The sequence below is a fragment of the Cervus canadensis genome, chromosome 6 (assembly GCF_019320065.1).
Source record: "Cervus canadensis isolate Bull #8, Minnesota chromosome 6, ASM1932006v1, whole genome shotgun sequence".
Lineage (NCBI taxonomy): Eukaryota > Metazoa > Chordata > Mammalia > Artiodactyla > Cervidae > Cervus > Cervus canadensis.
The window spans coordinates 76,501,783-76,524,357 of record NC_057391.1 but is presented as its reverse complement, the minus strand read 5'-3'; the positions used below and the strand labels follow the sequence as shown (position 1 = coordinate 76,524,357).

At 51.2% G+C, this 22,575-nt stretch overlaps 1 protein-coding gene across 4 annotated transcripts in view; it reads right to left on the bottom strand.

Moving 5' to 3' along the window:
* Positions 1-218: 218 nt before the first annotated feature.
* Positions 219-22,575, bottom strand: part of SMOC1 (SPARC related modular calcium binding 1) — a 141,352-nt gene continuing 118,995 nt past the window's right edge. For 2 of the 4 annotated variants that reach the window (XM_043472404.1, XM_043472406.1), the window contains exons 8-12: positions 19,730-19,922; positions 19,080-19,162; positions 16,948-17,053; positions 6,819-7,063; positions 219-2,141 (exon numbers count right to left, since the gene is read on the bottom strand). In XM_043472404.1, coding sequence (XP_043328339.1) covers positions 2,125-2,141; positions 6,819-7,063; positions 16,948-17,053; positions 19,080-19,162; positions 19,730-19,922 — 644 coding nt within the window. In that variant the 3' untranslated portion in view covers positions 219-2,124. The remainder of the gene's footprint in view (positions 2,142-6,818; positions 7,064-16,947; positions 17,054-19,079; positions 19,163-19,729; positions 19,923-22,575) is intronic. The other 2 variants (XM_043472405.1, XM_043472408.1) reach the window with 1 other exon arrangement.

The window sequence follows — 22,575 nt, the reverse complement described above, 5'->3', positions numbered from 1 at the left end:
CAGGGTCCCAGCACTGTAGGCAAGGGCCAGGGTATCACGGTCTTCACCGCAAGCGTGGCACCACCCATGGCCACTTCTGGCTCCCTTTTTGATCTAGCACCTCAGACTTCCTAAGATCAGAGTGGAGGGCACCCCGGGCCACAGTAAACAACTAAACTGTTAAGGAAATGAACACTTTCCATCAAAGGAAGCCACCCAAAGAAAGAGGCAACCGCCACCAAGGTTTATGCATTTTTTATTTTTTATAAAACAAGCTACAAATGGTCTCCCTCCCTCCTCACAAAGGAAAACCACACAACTCTGCCTCTACATGTGTGTGAGAGAGAAGATGTCCTGGGGAGATTCCAACTTTCTTCACGGAGGCGCTTCCTTCAGGGCAGGGAAGGAGGCTGAGGTCTCCCGGAAAGTCCACCCAGCCAGCACACCGGGCTTTCTGGTCCAGACTGACGGGCCAGGGCTCTTGTTCCATCCTACCATGTTGGGATGGGGTCTCCAGTCACCCTGACACAACCTCTGGGACTTTTCGCCAGGACAGCAAGAACCTTCTTCAGTCAGAGGATGGGATACTGGGATGGGATAGGAGATGCACAGAGATGCGGCCAGATTTCCAAAAATAATCCACAAAGGCGCCGGCCCTGGAAAACTGCCCACCCTCCCTCCCTCCCTGCTGCTCTGGCTGCTCACGGGAAGGAGGGCTCAGAGTCACCTGTCACCCTTTGTCGGATGACTCTCGGACGGGCATGCCCCCCGCCCCCCGGGGCAAGAGGAAGCTGGGGTATGACTCGAAGGCTGGGCAGTCCACGTTGGAGTCACAGTAAAACGCCTGTGGGAAGCTAGGCCTGGATTTCCCCATGGCTGGGCCATTCCATCTCACTTCCAAGGGAGGCAGAAGTAACAGGCCCAAGATGAATTTGGTCCTGGAACTGGCCTCAAGTCTGGAAGCCCATAAGAGCATTTAGGAAAACAGGAAGAACCTCAGTACTGAGTTTAAAAAAAAATAGAAAAGGTTGAGTGACCAACAAGGTGATGGACACAACTCTTCCCTTAGGCTTACGCTGACCAGAGGACAGGAGGGGAGAAAGAGGACTGCAGAAGTAGCTGCCTAGTCTGACCTCGGCATTGGGCGCTGTCTCAGGAAGCCTCTTTCATGGGTGGGCGAGAGGTGAGAAGCCTTGGGGTGAGAAGCGAGAGGATGGTGGGCACCATCCTCACCAGAACAGGCCTTCTGTCTTTCTCCCTCCACTGCTCAGATATTAAATTTAACTACTAAATAAAAGGGCCCGCGGGGTGTCTTTTTCTTCTCTGCCTCTCCTCTCCTGCTTTACATGGAGTAGGTGCTAAATGTGACTGGAAATGTTTCAACACGACCCTAATGCACATCCTTTGAGGGCTGTTTGTTCACCAGGCGCCAAAGACACTGTGCACCTGGGGGTCTGGATGGCCTGACCACATGGGCGCTGGAGGATGGGGACTCCTGAGGGCTACAGGCCTCCCTCCAGGGGCCACTCCCATTGACCTGCAATGTCCACTCCCTCCCTTGAGAAGGTCAACCGCCAAGTGACTTGCCGCTCTGACAGCCACGGCAGAAGGTGGCCCCAAAGATACCCACGGAGTCTGCACTGTGATCACAATGGAATCCAGGCTGGCCAGGGATGGAGTCCTGGGTTCTAGAGAGTGGGGCTGTGTGTCCGGAACCCTCACAGCTCAGAGCGGGGAGAAGGAGGGGAATAAACAGACAGCAATGCCAACACCTGTACAAAAGAACTATACAATTTACATATATATTTATATACAGTATATAAATCTCTTTCTTCTCAGTCCCAGCAAGCCCCCCACCCTCCAAACCCTAAAAGTTGTCAGTAGCAGATCCAAAAACTTAACAATAAAAGAGAATAAACAGTCTCTCTTCCCTTTCCTTTTCCCACTGCGGTATTAGATACTGGTGTTTAAAAATGAAACCGAAAAAGAAAACACACAAATAAGAGTTATTAAAAGTGCAAACACGATGGGCACCACTTATGTTACATGGGATGTGGCTGGGCCGTGGGCAACGTCGAAGGTTAGCTGTCTGATGATCCATCCTGCCTCCCTGGTCTCTCCACCTGCCCTTTGGTTTTCCGCTCCTTAGACGAGGCGTCCTACTGAGAAGGGGAGGAATAAGCAAGAAATAACAGCTGGGTTTAAGAGAACTCTGGACTTCCCTGGTGGCTCAGATGGTAAAGACTCTGCCGGCAATGCAGGAAACCCGAGTTCAATCCCTAAGGCTGGAAGATCCCCTGGAGAAGGAAATGGCAATCCACTCCAGTATTCTTGCCTGGAAAATCCCACAGACGGAGGAACCTGGCGGGCTACAGTCCCTGCGGTCACAGAGAGTCGGACACGACTGAGCGACTAAAACACTTTTGTGAGGACTCCAAACACAGATATCCATTTCATCACTCGAGCGGGTTTTCTGTTCAGGGTTAGACGCCATCCTCCGGCAAGTCAATGGGAGAGATGGTGGGTTTTTTCAATGGAAGGACTTGTCTCCATCCTCAGGGGGTGGTGACAATAATCCTGAAGACTGCGCCTCATAAACTGGGAAGGACCAGTTAAGAAAGAGACCCAGTCCTCAGAACACTGTGCTGGGAAGTCAGCTCCCCAGTGAGGAGTCTGGTTGGTGAAAATGCCTGTGTTCATGGGGCATTTCCCAAAATTCAGTCCCTCGGACCCAAAGCTACATTCACCCCCAAACTCTATGTCCTGCTCCACCTGACTTCTGCCCCCCACTAGGTGTGCAAGCCCCTCTCAGCCCACCAGAGGGCACCGCATGACACCAGATGACCACCGTCTGCTTCAGGCCCTGCATACCATCTACCCAGATGGGTTTCCTGCGGCTCCCGGAGCACAGAGACCCAGCAAAGCTGCCGGCAGCCCAGGGCTGTGTTGCTCTGTGTGTGCTGGGCTAGACTGTGTCGCTTCAGTCATGTCTGCCTCTTTGCAACCCTACGGACGATAACCCACCAGGCTCCTCTGCCTATGGGATTCTCCAGGCAAGAATACTGGAGTGGGTTGCCATTTCCTCCTCCAGGGGATCTTCCTAACTCAGTGATCAAACCTGGGTCTCTTATGTCTCTTGCATTGGCAGGTGAGTTCTTTACCACTGGTGCCTCTTGTGCTCCTCAACTACTTCTCTCATTTCTTTTGTGCATTCACCGCAAACCAGGCATCAGCTTGTTAAATCTTCACACCAAGTGAGGCAGACGCTATCATACCCATTTTGCAGATGAGGAAATTGAGGCTCAGAGACTTTGGGTAGCTTGCTAAAGAGTACAGAGCTGGGAAGTGCCAGGGCTGCCTGCTTCCTTTGGGTCCTGTGCAGCTGGTGCCTTGCAAAGCTTCAGAGGACAGCCCAGAGGCCTCCGTGAGCTGGGTGGACCTGAGGTCAGCACACCAGCCTCCCCCTGGCTGCTGTGTGCTGTGTGGACCTTAACTACCAGCATGAGAAGCAGACCAAGGGCAGTACGCCAATGGAGCTCTGTGATTCCGAACCTACTGAGCCCAGAAGTGCTCCAGGTGGGCCTGGGGGTCAATGCAAACACTGGGTAGTCTCTTTCCAATAGTGGTCCCCAGCTTGCGCTCTGAGAAATGGGCACAGATTCCAAGTGTGCCAAAGCGTAAAGTCACCACACAGGACAGTCCCTCTCCCAGCCCTTCATCATTTGACCAGGATTTAAGGCACTGTGCCTGAGGTTAGGAATTGAGGACAGGGGCATGATGGCAGGGGAGAACCGGGAGCGTGGACTGCATGCAGTGTGATCAGTGCTTCTGACAGCTGCAACAGTCTCATGAAGACGAGTATTATCTATCAAACCTTCACAGAGGTGAAGGTTATCTATCAATGCCTCAACCACTTCAACAACTGCTTTGACTCGCTGTCTCCATGTGTCGGCACAATGGCCCTGTGAGGTGGATACTATGGTTATTTCCACCTTACAGATGAAGAAACGGAAGTCTGGGATGGTTGAGTAGTTTGTACTTGGATGAAAGAGCTGGTCTGTGGCTGAAGCAGGGTGTGACCCATGACGATGCACCATGTCTTGGGGACTAAAAGTCGTGGGGTCACAGAGAGTCATCCTCATCAGACAGGACTGCCTAGGGGAGCTGAAGGATGTCAGGGTGACTGAGATGCATGTTTAGAGATGGAAGGAGAGGGGAGGCAGCAGGAGGTAAGGTGAGAGAGTTTAAACTATATAAGGCAAGGGGAAGTTGTTGAAGGGATTCAATCAGAGAAACGATAGCATCAGTTTTGGTAAAAAAAAAAAAAAAAAGAATTCTTCTGGGGCAGTGTGGGAAATGGACTGGGGATGAGCAGCACTCACCCAGGGTCACACCTCCCAGAGTCAGGGCCACGTACCTCAGCCACCTCCCCAGCTACCTTTTGGGTTTACCCTGTCAACCAAGGGTTAGAACAAGGAAAAGCTCTTATGTTTCCTTCAAGGCAGTTCTCGGCACCAAACAACTTAGAATTACCCAAATCGTTATCATCAGCCCAGACCCTTCATCTACACTATGACTCTCTAATTTTTGGGGTGCAACCAACCTGACAGGTCCAAGTCATGTCTGTTATCTTCCCCACCCCCTAGGCCTGCTCTGCTCTTCCTGCCGTGTTGCCCATCTCAGTGAATGGACCGCCCTCCAGTTGCCCACACCAACCTTCATCCCTCTCTGCACTCAATCACCAAGCCCTGAAGTTCTACCTAGTCGCCTCCACCCAGTACTCTGCAACCCCACTGGGTTTTCCCTAATTCAGGCCTCCATCATCTCCTGCCTGGTCGGTGCTCCAGCCTCCTACTGGGTCTCTGCCCTCACTCATCCCCCGATCCATTTCCCACACTGCACTAGAAGAATTTTTTTTTTAATCAAAACTGATACTATCATTTCTCTGACTAAATCCCTTCAACAACTTCCCATTGCTCTTATTTAATTTAAACTCTCTCACCTTAACTCCTGCTGCCTCCCCTCTCCTTCCACCCCTAAACATGCATCCCAGCCACCCTGATGTCCTTCAGCCCCTCTAAAACTCTCCTTCCCCACTTCTATAGCCTCACTCTTCACTTGCCTTAGTTCAGAACACTCCTCCCTCCCATGACCTTTCAGCTCAGCTACTTCTTACTCACTGGTCAGGGATTCATGTAGAGCAAGGGCAGCAAGCTTTTCTGTGAAGAACTAGATGCAATCATTTTAGCTTTGTGGACCACGGACAATATACAACAGTCTTGGTTGCATAGTCTTCTTTTTTGAAAATTACATCCTTTTAAAAATAGAAAGGACATTTGCTCCTTGGAAGAAAAGTTATGACCAACCTAGACAGCATATTAAAAAGCAGAGACATTACTTTGCCAGCAAAGGTCCATCTAGTCAAAGCTACGGTTTTTCCAGTAGTCATGTATGGATGTGAGAGTTGGACCATAAAGAAAGCTGAGCACTGAAGAACTGATGTTTTTGAACTGAGGTGTTGGAGAAGACTCTTGAGCGTCCCTTGGACTGCAAGGAGATCCAACCAGTCAATCCTCAAGGAAATCAGTCCTGATTATTCATTGGAAGGACTGATGCTGAAGCTGAAACTCCAATACTTTGGCCACCTGATGGGAAGAACTGACTCATTGGAAAAGACCTTGATGCTAGCAAAGATTGAGGGCAGGAGGAGAAGGGGACAACAAAGGATGAGATGGTTGGATGGTATCATTGACTCAATGGGCATGAGTTTGAGTAAACTCTGGGAGTTGGTAATGGACAGGGAGGCCTGGCGTGCTGCACTCCATGGGGTCACAAAGAGTCAGACACGACTGAGCAACTGAACAGTTAACTTAAAAATAGAAAAGCCACTCTTAGCTCACAGGCTGTACAGAAACAGGCCATAGACTGGACTGGGCCCAGGGGCTATGGTTGGCTGAACTCTGGCTAAGACATCACTTCCTTCCTGAAGATTTCCAAGCCTGATGGACTCTGAACAGAAGTAGGTGCCTTAGGTATATTCTCACAACACTCTGCACTTGCTGCACTGTATAGAGACCATTAGGTGTCCACCAGAATCCATGCTCTGGTGTCCATGTCCACCAGAATCATCTCCTCTGCAAGAGAAGGACCTCTTCCTGGGCCCTAAACCCTCCTCACTGTGGGGTGTGGTCTAGTGATGGAGATCCAGCCAGTGAAATAGGAGAGGTGATGTATGTCACTTCCAGGACTGGCCCATCAACCCCGCCCCATGAGCACTGCTCCAGGGTTTACCCCATCAGGCTGACTGCAGAGGGAGAAGACCCCCAGGGTGACCTTGGATGTCACAGAATGAAGTCGGCAGAGTCATTCTCAGCCTGGCTCTCAGAGTGACTGCACCTGGAGCAATCTCCACTATGCCCCTACACACACACACACACACACACACACATACCCACACACCCTAGGACCTGGAATCATGGTGAATTACTATATGGGCAAGAGGAACTCATTTCCACTGTGTTGAGCCATTACAGGTGTGGTTCTACTTGTCACTGCAGCCCGGCATATCCTAATACACCCTCATGGCACTCACCACAGTGTATGTAAATACTTTAGCATCTGTCTCTTCAGTAGGCTGTGGAAGGATAGGAAACTTACCCATCCATCCCTCCACGGTGTCAGGTGTCTAGCACAAAGCATGATGCGCTCCCAGTAAGTAGTCAAATAAACACATAGCTGGGAAGCTCATCTATTGCAGGGTGGGGGTGGGGGGTTCCCTTGGTCCCCTCCCTCCAGGAGGGGCAAGTCCTGGAGGGCCAGGAGCACAGGCGAGCACTCACCTTCTTTGCTGACACCCAGGCAGCCCTTCAGCTCGGGCAGCGAGATGACCTTGTCCTTGTTCAGGTCACAGTAGTCGGTGAAACGCCGGGCGCACTTCTTGGGCTTGGCTTTCTTCTTCACGTAGCGCTTGAAGGGCTTCATCTCGCGCTTGTTGATGTCGCTGCTGCTGTTGCTGTCCAGCTGGCTGAAGTACCAATGCACCACGCGCTCCTCCAGGGTGTGGCTGGGGTCTGGCTCCGAGAACCTGGGCCACGGGCGGACACCCCACCCCCGAGCAGCACTCAGGATCCCGCAGGAACCACCAGCCCCACTGCAAGTCTCTCCCACATGCTCCGATGCCAAGGGTTGCCGGCAGCCAGGTAGAAATGGCTCCTCCAAGCCCAAACCCTCCCAGCCCTGCTCAGCCTGCAGCAGAATCAAGTCGCCCTTTCTAACCTCAGCCTCCAGCTGGACAGTTCATTTCTGGGGGGGTCCCCACCTAGGTGAACCCACCACACCCTCCACCATAGCTTGGGATGTTCTCATACAAGATAGATGCTCAGGACGTACCAACTGGATTTCATTCACCTGAGAAAACCACGGGGATCCAAACTGTCCTTCTCCTAGCCTAGTGTTGCTGACACACAAACTGCCATCACACATGAACTTGACACCCAAATGAGTGTTACTATGAAGGGAGCTTAGAGTGTGTGCCAACCACCCAGTGCCCAGGCTGGGTCCCAGGAGGGCTTCCAAAGCAGCAGGAGTAGCCCCTGGCTTCAAACTGTTGTCTTGGCAAGACAGTCAAAAAGAGTGAAACCAGACAACAACAACTCAACGTGAAGGATGAAGTTCCCATGGGCCATCGCTGTCAGGTACCAAGTGCGGTAGGAATTGAGAGAAGGAGGCAATTGAGATGGACACAGCAGAGGTTCTATAGCTGGCAAGTCCAGACCTACTAACGTGAGTCTCTCCACACAGATGTCTTAAGAGAGGGCAGACCCAGGAAGCCACATGTTAACTTGTACACCTGGGGAATTCTGCTAAGAAGCAGAGTAACCTAGAGTAACCAAGAAAGCTTCCTGGGGGTCGAGATGCATGGTGGTGACTGCATCGAACATGGGCTCTGACTGTAACATGACAAGAGCAATGCCTACGCGTGTAATGTACACAAGGTCTACCCATTCATTTTACTTATTCATGCCTCATTTTTTCCCCAAAAAGGATTCAGGGTGCTAGGTAATACTGAAAACTTTAAAAGCCAATGATGAGTCTGTTCTAGAGCGGGTGACCGGCCAGGAGAACAGAGCCACACAAGTCCTGTGGCTCCTGCTGCCAGGGTTGGCACTGAGTGAATGTGGTCCAGACCCTTGTGTTTAAAGCCCTGGGTAACCTTCCCTCAGTTGGGGGACTGAGGCTGAGGTTGGCCCATCGTCTGCAGGGAACCGGACAGACTACACCAGTGGTGCTACAGCAGGGATTCAGGGCCTGCCAGCACACTCTGAAGCTGTACCTAGCAAGAAAAATATTCAAGGCACTTGCCAATGCCTTGGGGTTCTTCTCTGGAATTTGCCAAGGTTTCCAGGAGGGAAGGGACAACCCTGACCCCTCCCCTATGAATGAGCCAGCAACCTCCCTCCCCACCCCACCCCCAAGTGACCTCACCACTTAGGGAAAAAGAAGTTTCATTACCAAAAAAAGCCAGGCGTCCCTGCTGAATGCCCATTCCTAATTAAGTGGATTACGGTCTTGGGCAGGCCCCACTGGGCACCTTGGACCAGGTCCAAGACAGCACAGTGAGTAGATCAGCCAGCAGGACCTCATCCTGACATGTCTGGAGCAGAGAGTACCTGGGGAAGGTGTGAGGGACCGCCTGCTTCTAGCTTTGGAGAGTCTGCTAGGTCCGTCACAGAAACCAGGCTTGGAATGGCAGGGCTCAGACTATCATCTCTGCCAGCGCATGGTATTTTGGTGGTTTTGAGCTTCCTCTATTTTCACTGCAACATTCACTCTCGAACCTGCGGGGCATACACCAGGAGCGCCCAGAAACGTCTCTATCAGGATGCTCCTGGAGCAGGAGGGAGAGTGGCCAGCTCCCTTGCAGAGCACGCTGTCGGCCTCCAACTTTCCCCAAATGACGGAGGACCCGGGCCAGGGAGGAGAGCCAGGACGGGCCTCAGGGGAGGCGTTCCAGTTATTCCCCTCCAAGCTTTCTAAGGTGTCCGGGGGAGGGGGGGGTCAGGGTTTCCCCCTCAGCCCCTCCCTTGAGGGGCCACGAGAGCCCCCGGTGAAGGCAGCTCTTCCTTCAACCTTTAGGCTCAGCATAGCGTCATGTCTACCTAGACGCTGGAATAATAAAGCCTCAGTCGCTGAGACGGGAAGGGATGAGGTCATCCCACCCAGACGCCCTGCCAGGAGAGGCTCGCTGCCTCCAGCACGTGTTCCTGGGCTCCCGCCTGCCTGCCCGGTTCTCGGCGACTCTGTGACTGGGGCTCCCTGCACCTTCCTTTGGGCTAGTCTGCAGCAAGAAGCGGCTCTTCTCCCCAGGCGACAACCTCTAAGAGTTTCGTCTCAGGCCAGAGAGGGACTGTCACTTGGCTCCTGCTTCTTTTCCCCTCCCTTCCCTGTCTCCCTGGTCTGGAGAGCCAAGTTTCTGCCCTCCTCACTCCCAGCAGGATCTCCCAGCCCGGAGCAGCCACGACTTCGGACAGCTACACCCCTGCCTGTCCCAGCCCCGGCCCCCACTGAGGACACTTGCCCAGGGGAGGTGCTCCAAGGGCCCTCCATGCTTGCCTCTGGCTCCCAGAGCTCTGCTGCAACCCACAGGCTGCCTCTTCCCTCCCTTCTCCCCAGCTGGTGCGAGGCTCTCTGCTTCTGAACTCCTCTGACTTCCAGAACCCATGCTGCATCCTCCCCCAGATAACAGGGCCCAGCTCTACATGTATAGCTGGGCAGCGCTAGGGTCCTGCTTTGGAATCCAACCTTTTGTCTAGGCCAAGCTCCAAGTGCATTTAAGGCAAGAATTTCTTAGTTTGGAGGAGATCGTGGACCTTCAGAGAACACAAACAAAGCCACAGTCCCTCTCTCTAAAATGCATGTGCACCCAGAACTCTGCAGATTTTAGGGGTTTAATGGATGCTCCAAACCTCATTCAAGTTAAGAACCCCTGTCTAGAGGGAAAGAGACTCCAGTCATGGCCCTAGAAGAATAAGTATGCACCTTCTGGGAGAAGATGGGATGAGACAAAAAACAGCAATTGGAAGGAGCCTGGGAGTAGTTTTCATGTTTCCAGCAAAGCATAATGAAAAAAAAAAAAAAGAAGAAGAAAGAAAACTACGGAAGGCATCTAGCTCAAAGCTCTGAAAGTGAGGTCTCTGGCTTCACAGCAGCTTTTAAGTCCCCAAACTACCATCCTTCATACAAGAACTAGTTAAGAGTGAGACTTATCAGGAGTCTTGATTTAGCCAAACCGGCAGTGGGCATGTGTGAAAGATGGGCACCTCCGTTAGCTGAGGAGAAGCTGGGATTTTCCCAGGGGAGCATGGGGGTGGGGCAAGATGGCCTCCTCCAGAGGCCCCAGGAATCTCTCAACAGTCTTTGCTTGAGTCCTTCCCATCACAGCTAGGCTCCCCACAATTTACCACTGACCTCAAAGCCACACCCCACTGATCACTCCAGCTCTTGCAGCTTTCTAGCAGTATCCTTTAAAAACACAGGCTACTTGCATTCTCAGTTCCAGGGTTACACTGGCATGGACTCCGACCTCTCCCGTACACGTGCACACAGAAACTCCACTGGGGTCATCAAAGCTGCTCATCGGGCAAGGGCTGAGGACCCAACATTAGAGCCAGTAATGGTTCCTTAGATCACCTAACAGTGACACCCAGGTCCTTGCTATGGGCCTCTCTGCAGGTAAAATTCCACTTCTATTAAAAGGGCTCCTTGGGTGTGCAGAGGATCCAGGTTTTCTTGGTATGGCGTGAAGAGCCAGTAAAATGCTGGTGTCAGCCCTGCCTCTGGGCTTTTTTGGTAGCCGTCCTCGTGCCTCCCGCCTCCAGGGAGAAGGAAAACCACTAGAGCCAGGTCCCTCCCTGGACTGGCCCCACCGAGTCTTCTCCCACATGGAGAAGCAGCAGGTGCCGCCCTTCCCCTGCAGCCCTCACTGCGTTGCTTCTGCAGCCTCAGCCCGGCCAGGCCTTGGCTGCAATGCACAGCCTGAGAGCCAGCCCCATTTACCACAAGGAAACCGGTGCTGGCCGAGATCTTGGGCCGGATTCTGCTGTCCCAAGCAGTTTTAAACAAGGTGAGGTGGGATGGCCTGGAGGCATGAGCCAAGCCAAGCAGACCAACGGAGCCCCATCTGGAATCGGGTCCAGGCCCCACCAGCTGTGCGGGCGGGTGGGGCTGGGAAATGCCAAGTCAGCCACATTCTCAGCCTCTTCCTTGCAAGACCATCAACAAGTAACCACACTGGGCAGGAAGGAGGAAGCCGCAAGACAAAGGGCTTCTCCTTGCAGGACCACGTGAGGGGCTGGGAGGCTCATGCAGCTCAGCCTACCTTCTCTCGACGTTGGCTTTTTCTAGGAAGGCCGATCTATGGGGTGGCGGGAGGAGGGCTCTGCTTCTTGCAGGAGGAAGGACCAAGGGCATAATTCAATGATCCATCAACCCTTCACCGAGAAAAGCTATCATCTAATGATACCTATGGGCTTCCCCTGTGGCTCAGGGGTAAAGAATCCACCTGCAATGCAGGTGTTGCAGCAGATGTGGGTTCGATCCCTGGGTTGGGAAGGTCCCCTGGAGGAGGGCATGGCAACCCATTCCAGTATTCCTGCCTGGAGGACCCCATGGACAGAGGAGCCTGGGAGGCTACACAGTCCATGGGGTCGCCAAGAGTCAGACACACATGCAATGATACCTGCAGGCTGCCCCCTCTCAAGCTCTAGCCACAGATGTTTCCAAGGGTACCCCTTTCACTTGGCCTATTTTTAAATTTGGGCAGCACTGCTTTCCCCCCAAATCAAGCCAGATGCCAGAAAAGGAAGTAGACATCTCTCTTTTCCACTCCCTACATCCAACAAGTCTTCAAATCCTATTGATTTCATTACTTGAACTTCAGTAGATGATCCTACCCCCCGACATCTTTAATCCATGCTCTCATCACCTTTCACTCAGATGATGCTGCACCCTTCCTGCCCCATCCAGCATCCCTCCCATCCAGCTCCCATAGGAATGCCCATCTAACCCCATGACTCCCGGCAGCCTCTCTGGCATGAATCACAAGGTCCAGCAGGGTCTGGGCTCTGCCCAACTTTACAGCCTCATCTCCTACAACCTGCCCCCCAAGCCTAAAACTCCGCTCACGATTCCTTCCACAGACCCTGTGTGTGTGTGTATGTGTGTGTATATTAGTTGCTCACTTGTGTCCAAGTCTTTGCTGCCCCATGGACTGTAGTCCACCAGGTTCCTCTGTCCATGGGATTTTCCAGGTAAGAATACTGGAGTGGGTTGCCATTCCCTTCTGCAGGGGATCTTCCCAACCCAGGGATCAAATCTGGGTCTCCTGCATTGAAGGCAGATTCTTTACCATCTGAGCCACCAGGGAAACCCACAGCCCCTACCTTGTTCATACCTCACTATCCCAAGGGTTCCTCTGCTGGGAATCCTTACTCCTGGTCCATCTAGGTCAGGACGTTGTCTCATTCGTAAGTGAAGATGTGGCTTAAACATGACCTCCTATGGAAAGCCTTCTCTCACGTGCCTTCCTCCCCTGAGTCCCTGCCTGCATGACTTCATCTGCCTCTGTTATCACATTGGCTTTACAGGGCACTCACCTGACTACATAGCTCTTCTCCCAGGAGCTCCTCCAGCTCAGGAACCAAGCCTGCATCCCTGTATGTCCCCAAAACCCAGCACAGAGCTTACCCTGGGTGTGAGATATAAGAGTTTGTGCAAAGCTAAAATCTCCAAGTCTGACAGGTGGCAGTTTGGGATGAAGACACCCTCTCTTCTACTCAGCCCAAGCATCCCCCCGTCCCTTCTTCCCAATATCACTAAATAGTCTGTTTCCCACTGGCCCCAGCTGATGTCCAGCTGTAACTGCCAGACCAAGAGGATACAGGAGGGATCAGCTGTGGCTTCCTTGACCTCATGCTTGCAGTCCCAACTCTGCCTGAATTCAGAGCCAAGGCCCAAACCCAGGCAGCCTGGATTCCCTAATTCTCTTCACGGGTCCTGCTCCTCTGACTTTGCTCTTCTGTCCTAGAAAAGCACCTGACCAGGGGCTGTCCACACAGCACCCAAGTCCCGTGGGCCCAGCCAGGGCACCGTAAAGCTCTGGTGGCAGTGAACTTCAGGGCTGGGTTTGGCCTCATAATTAGTCTTGAAGTAACTGCTGGACCCTCAGACCCTCAAGGAAGAGAGGCCTCACTGAGACATCCCTCTCTGTGCCTGACAGGGATCCATCCATCTACCCACCCATCCTTCTGGCTATTTATTCATTTAACAAACGTTTACTGAGCACCTACTGTATGCCAGGCACTTTTCTGAGCTCCAGGAATACAGCAGGGAAGAAGGTGAAAAATGTTCCTTTTCTCATCGAACTTCAATTTTCATTGGGTGGGGTGAGACAGATATAAATAAACAAACCAGCAAAACATCAGGTAGTGATAAGCACTAGGCTGAAAATTAGAAAGAGGTGTCATGATAGGTGACAGGACTGTTCCTTTCGTTCGGATGGTCACTAAGAAGGTGATACTTAAATGGAACAGCGGGGCAAGTCACGGGAAGATAAGGTACTCACATTTCAGGCTGAGGCAGCAGCTGGCATGGAGGCCCTGGGGTGGTGAGAGTTTGGCCTGTTTGAGCACCTGAGAAGGACCAGCGGCAGCTGGCATGTACTGATGGGAGGTAGTGGCATACAAAAGGAGGGTGAGCACCATCAAGACCATCCTTCAGAGCCAATTTACGGTCAGAGTGAAGGCTTGATTTTCCTAAACACTGGGTCGACATCAAAGTTCACTCAGGTTTTTCCGTAACAAATTATGGAAAAACCCGAATGAATTTTTTGGCCAACCCAATATAATAGGGAGATCTGAGAGGGATTTAAATGCAGTAAAACCAGTAACCCTGACCAACTACCCCCCTGTATAACCACTCCTCTCTCCTTCTCCCCACCAGGCCCACCCCGACTCCCTTGATCTCTAAACTACTTCTCGATTCATCTTGTCTCTCTTTTGATTACAAGTATAGCCTCCAGGTAACACAATTACCAAATGCAGTTCAAACCTTTCATTCTCATCAAAACCAAACAAGGTCAAGTTCATATGAGCTTAAAATGAAAAACATGTTTAGGAAAGAATATTTAAAAAAAAAAAAATTTCTTCCAACTCTCATTATACCTAAAAGAGATTTTTTTGGAAAGAAGAAGAAAATCACTTCCCTAAGGACACACTAGGATTAAAAGCATTTATAAACTTCTTAGTTTTTATTTTCTGTAAAAATTTCCTCACCCTGCAATTTGAGGGCAGAGCATCCATCTGAATTTGCCCTGGCAGCAGGCCTACCTGTGCTTTTGACCCCCCTGGCCCAGGACCCAGCTGAGTTCTGCTTTCCCTGTCACTGAAGCCTGCTTGGATCTGAGGCCAGGCAAGGCGCAAGGGCTGGCCTCCTGCAGAAGCAAACAGGATGGAGGGTGAAGTGCTGTTTCCTTAGGACCCACGTACAAGCAACAGGCAGGCTCCCTGAGGGATGGGTCAGAGCTAGTAGCCCAGAAGAGTTGTGAGCTGAGAGGATCCAGACCTGGGATTTTTAGGGCCATGCCCCCTTCTTGTTTCTTTAGTCCCTCTCTTCTAAAAAAACATAAATATCTCATACTCGTTTTTGAATGAAACAACAGGTATGTTTTCACATTTCAATCACGAAAAGCAAAAAGGCATACAATCCTGAATATGCCTGTTCATAATTTCCCATCCCTCTTCCTAGAGATTAGGACACAGCTTTCTGTTTTAGACCTCCAGTGGCTGAGCACTACCTCTGGGCAGTTCCCATCTGCTGACCTGTCAGACCCTGATTCCATCTTCTCAGACTCAGTGAAGTGTTCCTCCTGCTGTGGGGGAGGCCTGGCCCCAATCACAGGGTGAGCAAAACAAACCAACCTCAGACCTCACAGGACCACGGGGTTGTTGAGGGCAAGCAACCCCAAACCGGGGGTTTCCTAGAGTGGCAATCCACAAGGCATTCTCTGCGCTCACCATGATGGGACAGAAATGGTTTTTACCGAAGCCCATTCACTGTGTGATCCCATCTATGTAAAATGTCCAGAGTAGGCAAATCCATAGAGACAGAAAGTTGATTAGTAGCAGTAGCAGTTTGGGGGAGGGCCACTGGGGAGTGACTGTTAATGGGTACGGAGTTTCTCTGGGGGTTGATGAAAATGTTGTGAAATTTTGGCTGGTAACTGTACCACTCTGTGAATATAATGAAAACAGTTGCACGCTTAAAAAAAAAAAAAGTGGGGGGCCGCTGCCCTCGTCTGCTTTGGGACACAGAAGTGCTGACGGCGGTGCTGGGCGTCCTGGTTCCCACCCTAGATACACGCCCTGTGGTTGCGCTGATCACCGCTGAGGCAGTCACCCTTCCACCGGCCTGGGGGCCTGGGTGGGTCTCAGGGCGGCACTCCTTGCCCGTTGACAGTTCTGCATCTGGGCAGATGCGGAGGAATCAGCCCTGCCTCCTTGGTGAGCCCCGCAAGCTCAGAGTTAGGCTGCTCACTCCTGCCAAGCACATGGTACTTCCTGTTGCTACAGGGGCCTGAACACCCCCCACCTCTGCCAAGCCTCCCTCTCAGGCTTCATACTGGGAAGCACATCTCATGGGCCCTTTGGGACCTGGTTCCCACCTCCTTCTCTGTGTCATCACCAGCTCTGTCATCTTCTCCATCCTCTCCTCTCCTCCTCCATCCGCCCTGTCCCAGCCATACTGAACTATGGCCATGCACTTGCCTGGGGTCACAATGTTCTTTCTTTTTCTCCTAGAATGGCTTTCCTTCTTTTACTAGCTAAGTCCTACCTGTCCTTCAAAATTCAGTTCAGGTATCACCTCCTCCTGGAAGCCTTCTCTGATTCCTCCAGACTGAATGAGCAAACCCTTCTCTGTTCTTTCACCTCTGATCTAGCACTTACCACAGAGTTTGTATCTGTCCACAGCATAGTATTCCCACTAGGTGCATTCTTTGAAGATAAGGACATGCCTCACATTCCTGGATTCCCAATCCCTAGCCCAGGGCTTGTTGTGCCATGCATGTTCAATAGGTCTGAGCATGCGTGCTCCAACCGACCCAGTGGGCCCAAATCAGTGAGCGCTGGTGATGCTGGTCATTAAGGAGCAGGTGGATTTTGGCCCTGTGTCAGGACTGCCTTGGTCAGCATATCAGCTCCTGATTTAGGTAGGGTTTCACTATGGTAGTGTCCAATCCCAACACTCGGAGTCCCTTGGGATTCTCAGGCATGTGGCTCCTGCCTCCTCAGAAAAGAAAACCAGCAGTGCTCCAGACTTCCTCCTTGCTGTCCCCATCACATGCCCACCCCACTTCCTGCCATTCTGGACTCACTCTAACGCATCCACTGCTGAGACTAAAGTGCTGGAAGTCTCCAGACACTCCTGGTGCGTGCCATGCTAAGTCACTTCAGTCATGTTAGACTCTTTGGAACCCCATGGACTGTAGCCTGCCAGGCTCCTCTGTCCATGCAATTTTCCAGGCAAGACTATTGGAGTGGGTTGCCATTCTCTTCTCCAGAGAATCTTCCTGATGGGGGGATCAAACCCATGTCTCTTATGTCTCCTGCATTGGCAGGTGGGTTCCTTACCACTAGCACCACCTGGGAAGTCCCAGACACTCCTGGACTTACCTGTAATCAGGTGACTACAAGCTAGAGAAAAGCAACTCCCAAGGACTGGAAAGGGGAGAGGGGTGGTGAGATTTTTGGCAGAAGGTTGGACAAAGTCACAGCTACATGGTTTCAGGAAAAGGATCAACTTCCAGCCCTTGCGCTACCCACAAGGCCTCCCCACTCTCTCAGCATCCTGCAGCATCTAAAAGACCAGGGGCTCCAAGGTCCCCCTGGGCCCGAGCCCTGCTCACGCTCTCACCTCCCACCTCCAGTGGGCGCTGCTGAGTTAATGGCCTGCACCATGTCAGTGGTGAGGGCATCCAGTAGGCTGGTGATAAATTCCAGTTTCTTCCCTTCTGGACAGCCTGAAAGACAAAGTGAGATCTGAAGGCACGTGCCAGGTAAATGATCAAGTAAAACAGCTTCCTCCACTACCACTGTTTCTTCAACTTCTCCAAGTCCTTCTTGTCCAGCCAAATCCACTTTGGGAATTGTCCACAGCTCAGATGACTCGGTCTCTCGTGTTGCAGGCGGATTCTTTCCCAGCTGAGCCAGGGAAGCCCCAGATGATTCTCATAAACCTCCAGAGTTCCTCTCCCCACAGCCCACAAGGGACCATCAGACCACATGAACAATAAAGCTTTCGGTGTTCTTCCAATCCACAAAATTTTGCTGAGTATTAACTCAGGCACTATGGTATATGTTAGGAATATACTAGACAGGGCTCTTCTCCTCATAAAGTCCATAGTCTACTGGGAAACTCAAGTGTTACAGTGAGACCAGGCTCCTCCAGAGGCAAGGACCAGCTGCCAAAAGGGCACTAGGAATGCAGAGAAATCCAAGGTCAAAGTTGACTCAATGGACCTACCAGTTTATCTATCCAAGAACCTCTTCCTTTTTTTTTACATCTCTCCTCAGCCAGCTTAGATTATAATGATCAACCCTCCCTTAGAAGTACTCTCAAATCCTTTGTTTATTCCTCATGGTGGGACTCCCGCAAAACCCCAACATGGATGAACCTTCGCACAGATATGCCTTCTCCAAATCCACACCCCCAGAGCTGAATGTTGCTGGTATAAACACCACCACACCACTGGAGAGATGGTTTTCCTGTAAATTCATGACTACCAGCCCCAAACAGGCCCTCAACACTACCTACAATTCTCCTCTCTGCAACAACTACTTCATTCTCTTCTCTCTGCAGTTCCCCCGGGTGTCTGGTTAAATGCTACTTTCTCAGTGAAGCCACAGATTTCTTCCTGCCCTTCTCCCAGCACCTCACTCTTTCCCTTTAGAGTACCTGTCACCATCTTCTTCATGTGTGTGTATTCCTTTATTTGTATACTCTGTCTCCCATACTACACAAGCTTCACTTCCGTTTTGATTACTAGACATACTCAGCGCCTGGCACACAGTGAAATCTCGATTCACATTTGTGGAAGGGATGGCTAGACAGAGGGACACTGGTCTCTATGACTCTGTTCTCATGACAGAGTGATTTCTACAAACCTCACTTGGGAACCCCCGGACTTTCAAGAGCCTCTGTTTTCAGTTCTCCTTTGGAGTCCTGATGGGAACAGTGGGAGCTCCCACCAGCACTGACCTGATTAAAACAACAGTGTTTCGAGCCATCAATATTTAGTAATCGTATTGTAACTCACTGGCAGAGAACACGGTAAATAAGAGAGACCCAGCCCAGCAGCCCTTCAGAGGCCCTGGCCCCTGCCTATGCCTCTTGTGCCATACTCCAGGGACAGTTCTGGGCCACCAGGGGTCATTGCAAAGGCACTCTACAGGGTTGGCAACGGACACTACCACGCCCTGCAGGGCAGCCTATCCCTGAGAGTTAGTTTCTCTTCGCAGCCCTGGGGAAAAGGGTCCACAGCCCCCAGATCACTGTCCCAATCACCCTGCTGCTGCTGCTGCTAAGTTGCATCAGTTGTGTCCGACTGTGCGACCCCACAGACAGCAGCCCACCAGGCTCCTCTGTCCCTGGGATTCTCCAGGCAAGAATACTGGAGTGGGTTGCCATAACCTCCTCCAGGGGATCTTCTCAACCCAGAGGACTGAACCCACATTTTTTAATGTTCTTTACTATGAGCGCCACCTGGGAAGCCCTTTAAGCCAAAGACTACATTTTAAAGACTTTTTATCTTTAAAGAAGAGCAAGGAGGAGAAACCGTGTGTTCAAGAGTTCAGGACTAATTAGGGACAAATACCAGGCTGGATGCCAACCCTGTGGCTCCTGCCATGCCCCTGCCCACTGTCCGTCCCTGCCCCAGCTTACAGATGAGGAAACAGACCCAGAGGCGGGCGCCGCTTCTGCACAATGAGGGGGTGGTGGGACAGGAAAGGGTGAAGATGTCAGCAAGAGGCAGTGTCATCTCCTACCTGGCAGCTCCCTGTCCTTGAAGGGGTCCTCCACCTCCGCACTCTTAGCCCTGGCATCACTCTCACAACTGGGCATCACGTAGCTGAGAAGAGAGAGAGGCAAGGGGGTAAGGAGGGGCTGGAACCTGAGTCAACCTCAGCCCCGACTACCAGCAATGGTCTGTGTGATCTCTAAGCCTACAGCACCCAGAGCTGGTGGCAAAATATCTCCCACACTGTCCACTAGCTACAGGGCAATCCCAGCATCAGCGTCCCCACAGAGACACGTTCGGGCATGTTGCCACATCGTCTCAGCTACTCAAGTAGAGTAGTATCCCTTTATGTCTGCACACAGGATCTTTTTGACCCATAGAACCTAGTGACTCAGGCAAGGCAATAACCTGCCTGAGTGAACTGAGGTTCAGAGAGATTACCTCCTCTCCCCAAGGCCACCCAGCTAGAAAAGGCCAGTCCTGTGACCAGAACCCAAGATCCAGGTCTTTCTACCAGAACCTCATCCGCCCACGAGCAGAGATGCTGCTCCCCGAGGGTCTCGATTCCCACCCGGCCAGGACAATAAATCCGGGAGATGTGCAGCGCCAGCCTAACAGGAAGCCGGTTCTCCTGCCCCGGGGCCCATCTGAGGGGCAGGACGGGCTCCGGAGGCTTACCGCGTGGAGGTCCCCGGCAGCGGACGCCCGGTGTCCACCAGCACACACCAGCAGTAGCCAGTGGACTGGTGGCACTGCACTGGTTTATAGAGTCCCCCAGGGGCGCACTCGGGGATCACAATGCCCTCGCGGGGGTTCTGCCGGGCCTCTTCCAGGGCACTCTGTCTCTCCTGGTCACACGAGTGAACTTTCTCTGCAAGAAAAGACACAGCCCGTGGTGACTTCCCACTCCCATGCTTTCCCTGCCAGGACCCGGCCTGGCCCCCAGGAACTGATGATGGCTGAGTGGTGAATCACCAAGGGGAGCCAGGTCCCCCACGCCAGCCCTGAGTGAGGAGCTGGAGGCGCAGAGCACTTCACTCTGACCCTCGCATGGCCAGGCTGCAGTAGCATTCATGTCAGTAGGCTCCAGTGGCTGCAAGGCAGCCAGGGAGGCAGGGCTTCTCTTCCTCAGAGCTGCGGTTGGCCTCGGAGTGGAATCTCCTGACTGTTTTCAGAACAGTCCCTGCTCGTGTCTCCTAGCTCCAGCCCTGCGAGCTGACAGCTGAGGCAGGAATATCCGTGTATGTGGACATTCTCCCGAACCCAGAGCCAGTAGGACAGGGCCACAGTCACCATCCTCAGGGTGGGAAGATGCTCTGATGCCTGGCCCCCTAGAGGAGCAGGAAGAAGGCCCAAACCCACTCCTTCCAGGGCTCCACCAGAGCCGGACAAAGCAGGCTGCATGGAGCTGAGCTGATTACACAACCCTGCTTCCATTACACAACACACCTTCCCACAGGAAGGTGTCTGCACTCAGCGGCCTCAGAAACCATGCCAGCATGTCTGAACAGCCAAACCTAGTTTTCCCAGAGTCAAGCCCAGCTTGAGGCACTACATGGTGCCCTGTGCACCAGGGGCTTTAGAAGCCCACGGCCCCTGACCAGTCAACCGGCCCGACTTCCCTTTCTTGTTTTTTGTTGATACTACGTGGGTTTTATTGGTTTGCTTCTTAGTTATTAAAAATAAATAGCACTGGGTTTCTTTTCTCATTATAAAGAAATATTTGAAGAATCTCTTACCCCACCAAAGTTAAGTTCCACCTACCCTGGATCTTTTCTTTTGCATGTACACACATGCAAATACATATGCCCACGCTTACGAGGTTTTTTTTTTTTAAACAATAAAAGGGACCATATCATAAACTCGTACCACTGTTTTTGATCTACTTATTTCTCTTTTTATTCATTTACTTTATCATCACTTTATTTGTCTCGTGAACAGTATTCCACAACTTTCCTCCTGAAGAATGTGACAGGAATCACCTTGGATATCCCGTGACTTTTTCACAGTGTGTTACAAAAATCCACTCGGAGAGCTAGGAAGTTGGCATCAGCAATGTGGAGATTCATCCTGCTCACTGAACAAATGGATGAAAATAGCAGAAGCTCAACTCTGATGGAGCCAAACCCTTTGAAATAATGGCCGTGTTAATGATACACACGAACCGTACAGATGTCAAAGCAGACTGTAGGTGTTCAGAGATGCAATGCTGTCTTAGCGGAAAGTCAGATGATGGGGAAATGATTTCTGGTCTCCTAAGAAAATAGGCTGAAAAATTCTCATTGCAGGGTGAGGGAGTATTTCCTTAAGGGCATAAAAATATCAGAAGGTGTATATATAGCATATTTGCTATTAAAATATAATTCTGATATGGAAAATGAAAAAAAAAAAGGAATTACTGTTTTCATAATGCAAACATAGCAAAATTGAACAGAATCTCCTTGGCTAGATGAACAGTTTAGAACAGTTGACAGACAATAGACTTATGATTCTAAACCCAGTTATAACTACCACCAGAACTGCCCCTAGAAGCAGTTTAGGGAAGAGACATGAACTGTTGGAGAGAGGGGGCCTTTGGGGAGACCTAGCCTGAAGACCCAGAATTTTGAATAGGGCCCCTGGCTAGGATGGAGCCTGGCACCTTCCAGAGGATTACACAAGAGTGTTTCAATAGCTCTCCCAACCCCAAGTGGGTAACTTTATTTTCCTACCTCGTATTTCATGCCACAAAAAAAAAAAGTGACAGATGAGCAAAACCAAAAGAAAACAGCTTTTTACTGGCCCTGCGTTCATGTAACAACCTCTGACAGAGACTTTAAATTATAAGATCCTCCAGGCCAACATTCTAAAGCCATAAATCAGATGGAAGGCGAGATGTGAACAGAGGTGGAGAAAGATTCCCTGGGGACAGAGCAAATGATGGGCCTGACTTCACACCATCGGGGATCCTGAGACTGCAGGGATGTGGAGAGGAGCCAGCGGAGGAGAGGTGGGAACCCGTAGTCTGGGGGCTGTCGACAGATTTCTGGACGTCCTTGAAGGCTGTTCTGAGATGTTTGCAGCCCGCTTCCATAGAGGCTGCACGGAGTTCCATGGAGAATAAAACCATACAAATGATGACGCGCGCTAATTTGGAAAAACTAGGGGGCTAGCAGTGGAATTTGAGAAAAGACTAAACGCAGGGTTTATTACTTTATTACTTTTTTCTCTGTTTGCTTGCTTGCTTATTACTTTATGATGATCTCTGCAAGTCCAAGTGCTTCTCTAAGAAAGAGGCAGGAAAGGCTTATAATCATAGTACTAACCGTTTGCAAAGAAAACACGGAGAGTTTGTCTTCCAACAGAGAGAAAATCTCCCCTAAAATCCTCTTTATACTAATAATAGTCAAAGCAAATATTCACTGAGAAGCATGTGCCAGGCAGTAGAATAAGGACTTCACTTGCCTAATCTCTTTGTCCCTGTGAAGTAGGTACTGCTATTATGCCCATTTTATTTTTTAAAAAATATGCATTTATTTATTTAT